General features: G+C 45.4%; 1 protein-coding gene across 1 annotated transcript; it reads left to right on the top strand.

Annotated features, from left to right (window-relative positions):
• The first annotated feature begins 945 nt into the window (after positions 1–945).
• Positions 946–11,836, top strand: SF3B4 (splicing factor 3b subunit 4). The gene is made up of 6 exons (XM_073567050.1): positions 946–1,173; positions 1,584–1,712; positions 2,635–3,171; positions 3,440–3,604; positions 3,943–4,077; positions 11,248–11,836. The coding sequence occupies exons 1-6, from the start codon at positions 1,140–1,142 to the stop codon at positions 11,427–11,429; spliced, it is 1,182 nt and encodes a 393-aa protein (XP_073423151.1). The 5' UTR covers positions 946–1,139; the 3' UTR covers positions 11,430–11,836.
• Positions 11,837–12,939: the final 1,103 nt, after the last annotated feature.

Below are 12,939 nucleotides of genomic sequence, written 5' to 3'. Positions count from 1 at the left end.
TCAATCGCACCATATGTCCCAATGCCGCCATAATAGCCACATAAACCTTATCAAAGCTAAAGAGTCTATATTGCTGGGACCCTCCAGAGCCATCACAGCCTAAAGTTCACATCAGAATAAGAGCCACTACAATACTCTCTGGCCCCCCATCTCTGTGCAGTCACAGCCAGCAAGAAAGATGGTGGTTTGTGGCCTGTGCTGGAGATGGGGTGCAGTGCCACCAGAGGGCGCCCGCACCCCATCTCCAGCACAGACCGTAAGCTGCGGTCTTTCCTGTCGGCTGTGACTGCATGGAGGTGGGTGGGCAGGCAGCGGCAGGATCCGGCGCGTGTAGTCAGGCGGCAGTGGGTCGCGGGGGCCCGGTGGTGGCAGCGGGGGGGGCCGGCGTGAGTGTCCCACTGGTGGTACTGCATTAGAGCCTGGTACCACCAGCGGGTGCCACATTGAAATACCCATCATTTGGGTATTCCAATATGGTGGTTGGCGTACGTACTTCCGCTGCGGTGGATTGTGGGATGCGAGGACATCCAGACATACGTGGATGACGGACAATTTAAGGCAATTAGATAAAGGCTGGTGTACAAATTGGGATAGAAGTACTACCAACAGGGGGCGCTACAGAGTTCAAGTCCTCTTTCTCTCTGGAGGCAATTTGCAGATAGAAGGGGCAGCACTTCATTCACCGACCTGACTGTGCCCTGAGGAGAGAGCCGATCCTACCCCTGACTTCACTGGTCAGCAGATCCCCAAATTTACCACTGTGGGATTCACACCGGCTGGAAACAAATGAAAATATAAACAGTTTATGGCTGCTAAAATACCGACAGGGAAAACACCTGGAAAAAAAGCCGTGTTCGGTGATAAACTGGTTAACAGCACTTCCTTGCAGTCATTTCTAAGCATTATTCTAAACCTCATGTGGGGAGGGGATACTCAGGGCTTGTTGGCATTTGTGCTTCTGCCCCCTATGTTCGCCTGGCGGCACTACACGTCACAGAGAGCACACACAGCGCACGTCACCGCCTGCTCAGACAGGAGCAGTAGCACCGGCAATAAAGTTTTCCAGCCGCAGGGCGGAAGTAGGGTACCGGAAGTAGAACGGAGAGCGCGAGCGTGGCCTTGTGGGCGGTGGAGACAACATGGCGGCCGGGCCGATCTCGGAACGGAACCAAGGTAACACATGTAACAGAAGGCAAAGGAGCCGGTACCGGCTGCAGCCCAGTTCCCCCTTTGGAACCACAATTCCTGGCATGCTTTCGCTGTGCGTAGGATTATATGCTCAGCGGCAGGAGCGACATGCTTGGACTTGTAGTTCTACCCTCTGTTATTGGTTATGGCGGCTGCTGTTGGGCACAGGCCTCTCCATTAATATCGGGTCTTACTCGGCCTCTGCTTCGTCACCTTTTATTGGTCCTTGCTCTCACAGCAGCAGGTTTGTTACAGTGTGCCAGCGCAGAGAATCCTGCGCCAGAGATGGAGAAGACACTGTAACTAGCCTTCAGCTGTGTGAGCAGCACTGTCTCTCAGAAAGTAGAAAACCCGAAAATGAATGTGTTTATTGCCCCGGCTGTGTGTGTCTGCAGATGCCACAGTCTATGTGGGAGGCCTGGATGAGAAGGTGAGCGAGCCGCTGCTATGGGAGCTCTTCCTACAAGCCGGGCCGGTGGTGAACACGCACATGCCCAAAGACCGGGTGACCGGACAGCACCAAGGTGAGGTCTGAGCCATAGCCACCAATGAAGTGACACTCACAGGCTGGAGACGCTGTCACAGAATCTCAGCAGTGAGAAGTGTCAGCTCTAGGCTTGTCTGCTGCTCTTCAATCTTCCTTATTTCTATTGTTGCATTCAGAGCTACACTTCTCAGTGCCGTTATATAACATTGTCTATGCTACTGCTTTATCGTATGTGCTCCTCACCCTGTGCTGGATTCACAGCTACATTTCTCACTAATGCTGTCTAATTTCATCCATTCTGCTAATTTCAAGTAAGTGGTTTTCATTTCAGAGCAGGATTCACAGTTACTGTTCAGTATTGCTGTATACTACCCTCCCTTTAACTTATGTTTACTGTTGTATCACGTCCAGTTCTGCATTCAGAGCTACACTTCTCAGTACTGTTAATGTTCTCCATGCTACTGCTTTATAGTATGTGTGCATCACACCCTGTGCTGGATTCCCAGGTACACTGCCCTGTAGGGCTTTATTATATCCTCCCTGATTTTGCTTTCTAGTAAGTGTTTCACAGTTACACTTAGTACTTCTGCTTCCTGCTGCTTCTTAGAATGTGAGACTGTAGAGCAGTTATCCCTTATGTCATACATCCTTATAGGAATGTAGCAATGCTTGGGCTTGCACACTGCTACTCTATTCACAATGGTACTGATAGCTGAAACTTTAAAGCCAGGATACAATTGAGAAGTCAAAGTAAAAAAATACGCAAAATGACCCTTGTGCTTTGGCAGCACCCCGGGACTACTGCGATGTAATGTTTAGTTGGATTCGCAGATGCCAGGCGCACGCCAGAGCCGCTAGTTATGGCTCATCCTAGAGACATCCCCAGACATACTGGCAGAACCTCAGTTGAATGCCATATTACTTTGTGACATAACTTTGGTTTGCTCTATACCCTCCAGGATACGGATTTGTAGAGTTCCTCAGTGAAGAAGATGCCGATTATGCTATTAAAATAATGAATATGATCAAGCTGTACGGGAAGCCGATCCGTGTGAACAAAGCTTCAGCACACAACAAGAACCTGGACGTTGGGGCCAACATCTTCATCGGTAACCTGGACCCTGAGATTGACGAGAAGCTTCTGTACGACACCTTTAGCGCCTTTGGGGTCATCCTACAAACCCCAAAGATCATGCGAGATCCAGACACCGGCAACTCCAAGGGCTATGCTTTCATCAACTTTGCCAGCTTTGATGCCTCTGATGCCGCCATCGAGGCCATGAACGGACAGTATTTATGTAACCGGCCCATCACAGTGTCTTATGCTTTTAAGAAGGACTCCAAGGGGGAGAGGCATGGGTCAGCAGCGGAGAGGCTGCTGGCTGCACAGAACCCGCTGTCACAGGCAGACAGGCCTCACCAGCTTTTCGCAGATGCTCCTCCACCTCCGTCTGTCCCTGCCGTGATTACGTCCCTGACAAACGCTGTTGCCGCAGGTGAGGACTTTGCATTTGCTGGTATCGGTACACCCTGGCTCCTGCAATGGCGTCTCGTCACATTTGATTGTCTGCAGAGGTAATTGCCAGAAGCCGGGGTGAACACAGATGGGTATGATTGGGTGCAGAATTAGGGTCAGATTTGTTGTGATGCTGTTGGTTGGTTCTTCCATGGTCTTTTCAGTAATGTCTGTGCGGAGCTTTGTGTCTGGGTGCAAGATCTTTTCTGTGCCCGTCCAGTTACTTAAGTCTACTTTTCCTGTTTCAGGCATTCCCTCGTTTCCGCCAGTTCCTCCACCCGGAGCGCTGCCCCCAGGAATTCCCCCTTCGATGCCCCCACCACCAATGTCTCCAGTCAACGCTGCTGGTCAAGGTGTCGGAGCCGGTCACCCGCAGGTGCCGCTGCCCTTCCAAGCTGGAGCCCTGCACCCTGGTGAGTAGAATAATATACAATATATATGGAACTATCAGCGGGCCAGTTTATTGGAGGGGCTGCCTTATCTAGTGGTGCGCACATAGTCTGAGGCCTTCAGCTGTTCCCAAGTCACGTAGTTGATGAGAGAATTGTTCTTTTTGAAGTGAATGTGAGCTGCAGTAAAGGAAACTACCACTACATGATCTGAACCGTTTCATCTCCGTATACTGGGATCTTAGAGACTGGCGGAGCATGACTGAACCTGATAGGTGGGGGGGTGCCGCTGTCTGACCACTACTGATATTACAGGATAGGTAATCAATATCCTCAACAGCTAATATATTTTGTGTTTTTAGGTTTGCAGATGCAAGTTCCACATCACGCTCTGGGACCCTCGCCGGCTCAGCTGGCAGCACGGCCTCATGGAATGGGTCACCCTGGCCCTCCTCCCATGGGTATGCCACCAAGAGGGCCACCTTTTGGTGCAATGGGTAAGTTGCAAGGCACTGTTGGGTGCTAGAGGAAATTAGTTGAGTGCAAGATGTTGAATGCCGCGTCCCTTCAGCCATGATTGGCTTTTGTAGTCTCTTATGCTAATGGATGAATAAGCCGCCACAGCTGAAGGGGTTCACTGTGCTCTGCTGAGCAATCTTGTTAGTCGTGGGGTGTCATGGTATTATTCCTATAACGCCTGGTCTTTGTATGGACTTAATTGATTGTCATTTTATTTATTTTTTAAGACCCTTTTTTAGGTGACTAGAGCTTGCGATCACTCAGTTGTGAGATTGAGTCATTGTAATACCACACTGTTAGTTTATAGTGTAATTTCCTTCCTCCTATGGCATCCAACCTGTGGCTGAGCTTCAGGACTAAGGCTACTTTCACATTTCCGTTTTTAAGCATCAGGCGCGATGCGGCGAAAAATGTAAAAACCGGATCCGGCGCCGGTTGCCACCGGATCCGGCTTTTTTCCCTTAGACTTGCATTATTGCCGCATTGCGCCTGATGGCCGTGCGGCGTGTCCGGCTTTTGTCGGATACGGCAAAAAAATGCCTGTCCGGCGTCTGCAAAAAAACGTTCCCTGCAATGTTTTTTGACAGTGCCGGACCGCTTTTTTGCAGAGCGCATGCCCGAAGACTCCCTCTCCTGCACCGTCTCCGGCCTAAATAGATTGACCGGCGGGCTGCGGCTTCTACCGGATCCGGTTTGACAACTTTTCTCCGCAGCACGCCGGATTAAAAGGACGGAAATGTGAAAGTAGCCTAAGGTGACAGCTACGGGGATCTTTAGCAGACCCAATGGCTGGAAATGGTTAGCTGTCCCCAGTGCCGCCATCAGTGATTGACAGCCGCATCTAAATCGTTAGCAGCAAGTGCCACTCGTATACCTTACCCCTTTCACCCCCGAGCCTGTTTTCACCTTCCTGACCAGGCTAATATTTACAATTCTGACCACCGTCACTTTGAGGTATTAACTCTGGAACACTTCAATGGATCCCGGTGATTCTGAGTTTTTTCGTGACGTATTGTACTTCATGTTAGTAGTAAAATTTGTTTGATAAGACTTGTGCTTATTTGAGGAAAAAAAAATCGGAAATGTGGCAAAAATTTTGAATATATCAATTTTCAAACTTATAATTGCTATGCCTACTTTACATCAGCACAATTTCTGAAACATATATTTTTTCTTTTGGTTAGGAAGGTTATAAGGGTTAAAAGTTGACCAGCGATTTCTCATTTTTCCAACAAAATTTACAAAACCATTTTTTGTAGGGATCACCTCACATTTCAAGTGACTATGAGGGGTCTATACAACAGAAAATACCAAAAAGTGACACCATTCTAAAAAAACTGCACCCCTCAAGTTGCTCAAAAACACATTCAAGACATTCAGATGCTTCATAGGAGCTGAAGCAATTTGGAATAAAAAAATAACATTTAACTTTTTTTCACAAATTAATTTAAATATTTTTTAACTTTCATAAGGGTAACAGTAGAAAATGGGCACTGAAATTTGATGTGCAATTTCTCCTGATTACGCATGTAACCTTCATGTGTGGGATAACCACTCTTTGAGCGCAGGGCTCGGAAGAGAAGGAGTGCCGTTTGACTTTTTGAACACAAAATTTGCTGGAATCATTAGCGGACGCCTTGTCACATTTGGATAGCTAGAAAAAGGTACTTGTAGTTCCAGCCCCTTGGGTAAAATGTTCCAAATTTATTTGAATTAATAACACATGAAAAAGTTCCTAAACTGCACTATGGTGCCCACTGGCACAGAGAGCGACGCGTTTCGGTCGCAGTAGCAATCGATCATAGCTACTACACCTGGAAAGCATAAATGTTTTAAGATGTGTTTGGAAAGTCCCTGATGTGCCTAAACAGTGGAAACACCCCACAAGTCACCCCATTTTGGAAACTAGACCCCCGAGGGATCTTATCTACATGTGTGGTGAGCACCTTGAACCCCCAGGTGCTTCACAGAATTTTACATTAATCTGTGAAAATGAAAAAAAACATTCCCACAAAAAATAGTTTTAACCTCTATTTTTTAATTTTCACAAGGATAGCAGGAGAAAATGGACCCCAAATGTTTAGTCAATTTCCCCTGAGTACACCAATACCCTATATGTGGTAAAAAACTACTTTTGAGACACAGTGCAAAGCTCAGAAGGGAAATAGCACCATATTGGAGTTCAGATTTTGCTGGAATGATTTGAGGGTGCCATGTCACATTGGCATAGACCCTGAGGTGCCAGAACGGCACAATTTCCACCCCACCCCCCCTCCATAAGGGACCCATTATACAAGCTACACCTCGCAATGAATTAATCTAGGGGTGCAGTGATTATATGACACCACAGGTGTCACATAATTTTATACCTTTGGTCCATGAAGAAAATAATTAAACTTTTACCACCAAAATTTTAGCCCCAGATTTTACATTTTTACATGGGGAAGTGGGTAAAAGTGGCACCACAATTTGTCCCAAAATTTCTGATGAATGTAGAAATACCCCATATGTGGCTGTACAGTACTGCTTGGCCATACGGATAGAATATATATAATTTTAGTTTTACTAAATTGTAAAAATATATAGTAACTTCTTTTTTACTTTTTCACATTGTCCCAGGATGGGACATCAACTTTCTACTGACCGCTGATCTGATGCACAATGCTTTTACACTGCAGAGCATTAGATCCGTGCATCGCAGGCAAGGAGAAGGTGCAGAAGCTCACAGGCCACCATCCCTAGGTGACCCCTTTGTCACCATGGAGACCATCGGCACACCAAGATCGCAATTGTGTTGTGCTGATGTAAGCAGAAAGGGAGCTCCCTCCCTCTTCAATGTCGCTGTCACAATTGACAGCGGCATTACAGGCGTTAAATGCTTGTGATCAGTGTTGGCACCTGGAGCGCGTGATGGTGAAGCAATATATGTACAGTGGTTTGCCGGAACACAGCGCCGTGTATATATGGCACATGTCGAGAAGGAATTAATATGTATAATATGCAGTATATGCCTTACATGTGTGGAGGATATGGAATTCCTCTTCTAGGATTCTAAGTTTTCACCAGAGTGAGGGTCGCGTTTGGTGAGGTGATCGTCAGGGCTGTGGAGTCGGTGAGCTAAACCTCCCACTCCTGAATTTCCCTGACCCAACTACCTCATACATGGCTCATGTTTTAGTGATACATTTACTGTAGTAAAATGAAAACATCAGGCTCTTCATCACGATACAATAATCAAGCTATTTCCTGTTCACTACCTGCTGAGATAAATGCAGGCATTCTTTCCCAGCGCCATTTTCCTCTGATCTGTAGAGGAGCTTCACTACTGAGCATGTACATAAAGTACAGCACAGATTCATCTCATCTACATCTCCACAGCACTGGTCACTACTGAGCATGTACAGAAAGTGCAGCATAGATTCATCTCATCTACGACTCCACAGCACTGGTCACTACTGAGCATGTACAAAAAGTGCAGCACAGATTCATCTCATTTACAACTCCACAGCAGTGGTCACTACTGAGCATGTACATAAAGCACCGCGCTGATTCATCTCAACTACGACTCCACAGCACTGGTCACTACTGAGCATGTACATAAAGCGCTGCACTGATTCATCTCAACTACGACTCCACAGCACTGGTCACTACTGAGCATGTACATAACGCGTAGCACAGATTCATCTCAACTACGACTCCACAGCACTGGTCACTACTGAGCATGTACATAACGCGTAGCACAGATTCGTCTCAACTACGACTCCACAGCACTGGTCTTTACTGAGCCTGTAGATAAAGTGCAGCACAGATTCATCTCATCTACGACCTCACAGCACTGGTCACTACTGAGCATGTATATAAAGGGCAGCACAGATTCATCTCATCGACCCCAGAGCACTGGTCACTACTGAGCATGTACATAAAGGGCAGCAGAGATTCATCTCATCTACATCTCCACAGCACTGGTGTTATGAATGGGAAACCGAGGAGGAAAAAAAGACAACAAGCTAAGTCTCAGAAAACCAGAGAAGTTGGTAACTATGCAGATTGCAGATCCCTGATCTTAACCGCACAACTAGCAGCAGTCGTGGAGCGTTCCTACGTTGGTCCTAGACGCCTTGTCACAACTGGAGAACTACATAAGCCTAAAGAAGGAGAAGAGGAAAACTAACTGCCCCAGGGCAGACCCCAAAGGAAAGGCAGCCCCCCACATGTATTGACGGTGAAACAAGATGAAAATACAAACAAAGGCAGGAAAATAGGCTGAGCAAACGATGGGGCCCGGCTAACTAAAAAGGACAGAAAAGGAAAGGCACTGTCTGCTATCTGCCCAAAAAAACCTACAAAAATATTATCCAACACTTCTGATAGCAAAATTAACCCTGAAGTCATGACTTCTAAACCTATATCAGCACTCAGAAATATTCTGAGACTGAGCAAAAAAGAGGCCCAATCTAATAAGGGACAAAAAGCAGATTGGCCAATACTGATAGGAGTGGAATTTCAGCATAGCCCCAGCAGGGGCAGGCTGATTTCACAAAAAAACTGAATTGATCAACAAGCGCAAGTGTGAACATTAGCAAAAAAACAAACTTAACTTGAGAAGACTGGAAGAGACCTGAAGTCCAGGACCTGAGAAGCAGACTGAATCACCAGCACCCGGATAGGGCGTCGGCTGTCTTATATCCAGTCTGATACTCCAGAGATCCAATCGTTATCTTCATCAGGTGGCAGATCACTACCACTTAATCCAACCGCACTACCTCCTGTCACCACCAGAGGGAGAACGGAAGGGGAACTCTCAACTGGTGGAGCAGAAAATGAGTTCATGACAACTGGTCTTTACTGAGCATGTACATAAAGGGCAGCACAGATTCATCTCAACTACAACTCCACAGCACTGGTCACTACTGAGCATGTACATAAAGCGCAGCACTGATTCATCTCATCTACGACTCCACAGCACTGGTCACTACTGAGCATGTACATAAAGCGCAGCACAGATTCATCATATCTATGACCCCACAGCCCGGCCTCAGTACCAAGCATGTACATAAAGTGCATCACAGATTCATCTCATCTACAACTCCACAGCACTGGTCTCTACTGAGCATGTACATAAAGTGCAGCATAGATTCATTTCATCTACAGTGCCTACAAGTAGTATTCAACCCCCTGCAGATTTAGCAGGTTTGATAAGATGCAAATAAGTTAGAGCCTTCAAACTTCACACAAGAGCAGGATTTATTAACAGATGCATAAATCTTACAAACCAAAAAGTTATGTTGCTCAGTTAAATTTTAATACATTTTAAACATAAGTGTGGGTCAATTATTATTCAACCCCTAGGTTTAATATTTTGTGGAATAACCCTTGTTTGCAATTACAGCTAATAATCGTCTTTTATAAGACCTGATCAGGCCAGCACAGGTCTCTGGAGTTATCTTGGCCCACTCCTCCATGCAGATCTTCTCCAAGTTATCTAGGTTCTTTGGGTGTCTCATGTGGACTTTAATCTTGAGCTGCTTCCACAAGTTTTCAATTGGGTTAAGGTCAGGAGACTGACTAGGCCACTCCAACACCTTGATTTTTTGCCTCTTGAACCAGGCCTTGGTTTTCTTGGCTGTGTGCTTTGGGTCGTTGTCTTGTTGGAAGATGAAATGACGACCCATCTTAAGATCCTTGATGGAGGAGCGGAGGTTCTTGGCCAAAATCTCCAGGTAGGCCGTGCTATCCATCTTCCCATGGATGCGGACCAGATGGCCAGGCCCCTTGGCTGAGAAACAGCCCCACAGCATGATGCTGCCACCACCATGCTTGACTGTAGGGATGGTATTCTTGGGGTCGTATGCAGTGCCATCCAGTCTCCAAACGTCACGTGTGTGGTTGGCACCAAAGATCTCAATCTTGGTCTCATCAGACCAGAGAACCTTGAACCAGTCTGTCTCAGAGTCCTCCAAGTGATCATGAGCAAACTGTAGACGAGCCTTGACATGACGCTTTGAAAGTACAGGTACCTTACGGGCTCGTCTGGAACGGAGACCATTGCGGTGGAGTACGTTACTTATGGTATTGACTGAAACCAATGTCCCCACTGCCATGAGACCTTCCCGGAGATCCTTCCTTGTTGTCCTTGGGTTAGCCTTGACTCTTCGGACAAGCCTGGCCTCGGCACGGGAGGAAACTTTCAAAGGCGGTCCAGGCCGTGGAAGGCTAACAGTAGTTCGATAAGCCTTCCACTTCCAGATGATGCTCCCAACAGTGGAGACAGGTAGGCCCAACTCCTTGGAAAGGGTTTTGTACCCCTTGCCAGCCTTGTGACCCTCCACGATCTTGTCTCTGATGGCCTTGGAATGCTCCTTTTGTCTTTCCCATGTTGACCATGTATGAGTGCTATTCACAAGTTTGGGGAGGGTCTTAAATAGTCAGAAAAGGCTGGAAAAAGAGATAATTAATCCAAACATGTGAAGCTCATTGTTCTTTGTGCCTGAAATACTTCTTAATACTTTAGGGGAACCAACCAGAATTCTGGTGGTTTGAGGGGTTGAATAATAAATGACCCTCTGAATAAACTTTTCACAATTTAAAAAAAAATTAAACAAAGAAATAACATTCTTTTTTGCTGCAGTGCATTTCACACTTCCAGGCTGATCTACAGTCCAAATGTCACAATGCCAAGTTAATTCCGAATGTGTAAACCTGCTAAATCTGCAGGGGGTTGAATACTACTTGTAGGCACTGTATGCCTCCACAGCCATGGTCACTACTGAGCATGTACATAAAGTGCAGCACAGATTCATCTCATCTACGACTCCACAGCACTGGTCACTACTGAGCATGTATATAAAGTGCAGCACAGATTCATCTCTGCTAAAAGTCCAGATCCTTAGATCAGGAACAGAACTGACATTTATAGAACTTTCCCAAAGTCTTATGAAAACATTTGCAGCTCATCCTGCATTGTACTACTCGACCCAATTTATTCAGTGTTTTAGGATTTGGTCCATTTCATTCCAATTCAATCAAAATAGACACCTTTTCCATGGCAACTGTCGTCGCTGCCCAATGCACCCTGGAGGGGACATCTACATGTGTTGCAAATATTTGACTGCCATTCTAATCTCTGCGCTCTTGTTCCTTTGTCTCAGGACACCCGGGGATGCCTCCTGGTATGCGACCACCTCCGCTAATGCCACCGCATGGATACAATGGACCACCCAGACCTCCACCCTATGGTTATCAAAGAGGTCCTCTCCCACCACCTCGCCCTGTTCTTCCACGCCCACCGACATCTCGTCCTCCTGCGCCCATGAGGCTGCCAATGGCGTAGTAAATCTGAACTATTTCTACTGGACATCACTTTGGGCAGGGAGTAAAGCTGCTCTCTCCTTCTTGTCCACTATGGAAACCAACACTTTTTTTAGATTTTTTTTTTTTCTTCAAATGGTCTGAAATACAGAAAGAAGTCTGTTCTACGTGGGCAGCAGCGAGCACCATCATATCTCCTCATCCGGCATATTGCGCCTGTGGGGTCATAGCTGGATGCTTACCTAGTGTGAGAATGAAGATCACTCATGAGTGGGTCCCCCTGATAAATGCTGTTCGGGGGATAACCTGTCACACAGGCATGCTGTAAAAAGTTGAGAAGTTTCCCATTTTTTTATATTATTTGATGTCTTTGGTAATGCTTCTTTCTTTGTAAATGGTAGATTGTAATAAATTACCAGAACTTCTGTCTTTCTCTGTCTTGTAATTTACAAGTTGGCGACTGAGATGGTTCCTAATGGGGTTGCGAGATCAGGATAAAGGTTCAGTGAGGCTGTGCTGCTTGCTCCTGTCTAAATTTTTTTTTTTTTAATTTATATAAAAAAAAAAAAGTGAAAAAACAATTATTGCCTTTCTAAGTGACCTGTAGCTTTTATTCTTAAATAAGGGCTTGATTTCTGTTTTTGTGGTGAACTGGCATTTGTATTGATGACCTTTTAAAAATGTTTTTATCACTTCCAGGGTTTCCATTTGTTTTACAACTTTTAGTATGGGGGCTATGAGGAGACTTTTATCTGCGACCATCAGCACACAAAGTTCGCTCGGTGCCGCTGCTACATAGCCGCATTGCACTTGTGAATGGAGTCGCATTGCGACACCTACATTTACAAAAATGTGGTTGGATTTTTATAGGTGTCACAATGGGATCCCATGTACTTGGTGTAGGAATGGCACAGAATTAACTAAGGTCATGTATTGCTTGTAGCGGTGACAGTCGCCACGTAGCCCTAGTTTTACCCTTTATTTCTGGGTTAATTTACTATATTGTTCAGACTTTTGCCAGCGGGGTAAATCTAAATGTTTATTTTTTTCCGATTGTTTTTACTTAAAAGGAAAAATGAGATGCACTTTTTTTTTTTTTAAATGAACTTATCCTTCTGTATTGACTTGAACCCACGATCACCTATACTATACCACAGAATCAGGACTGTGGAGTCGGTAAGCCAAACCTCCAAACCTGCGACTCCGACGCCTCAATTTCCTTTCCACCGACTCCACGACTCCCGACATATATTGCTTATATTTAAGTGAAAAATTTATTGTACAATGTGAACATCAGACATTTAATCATTTTTATGATACAATAATCAAGACATAGAACAATATATATTTATTGGAATACTACAACTTTAGAACACAAAACTGTAATAAATTGTAAATATGTAATATACTATGTAATATCGATTACATATGTATATATAACGCTATGTAATAAACTATGTAAGTGGCAAAAAACAGTTTTCAACAAAAACATACTAAATAACATTTGTGCAGTCTATGAATGTGTTCTAAGA

Source organism: Dendrobates tinctorius, unplaced genomic scaffold (assembly GCF_039654945.1).
Source record: "Dendrobates tinctorius isolate UK_male_01 unplaced genomic scaffold, ASM3965494v1 ptg000019l, whole genome shotgun sequence".
Lineage (NCBI taxonomy): Eukaryota > Metazoa > Chordata > Amphibia > Anura > Dendrobatidae > Dendrobates > Dendrobates tinctorius.
The sequence above is the reverse complement of the archived record's forward strand: the minus strand, read 5'-3'. Positions and strand labels throughout refer to the sequence as shown.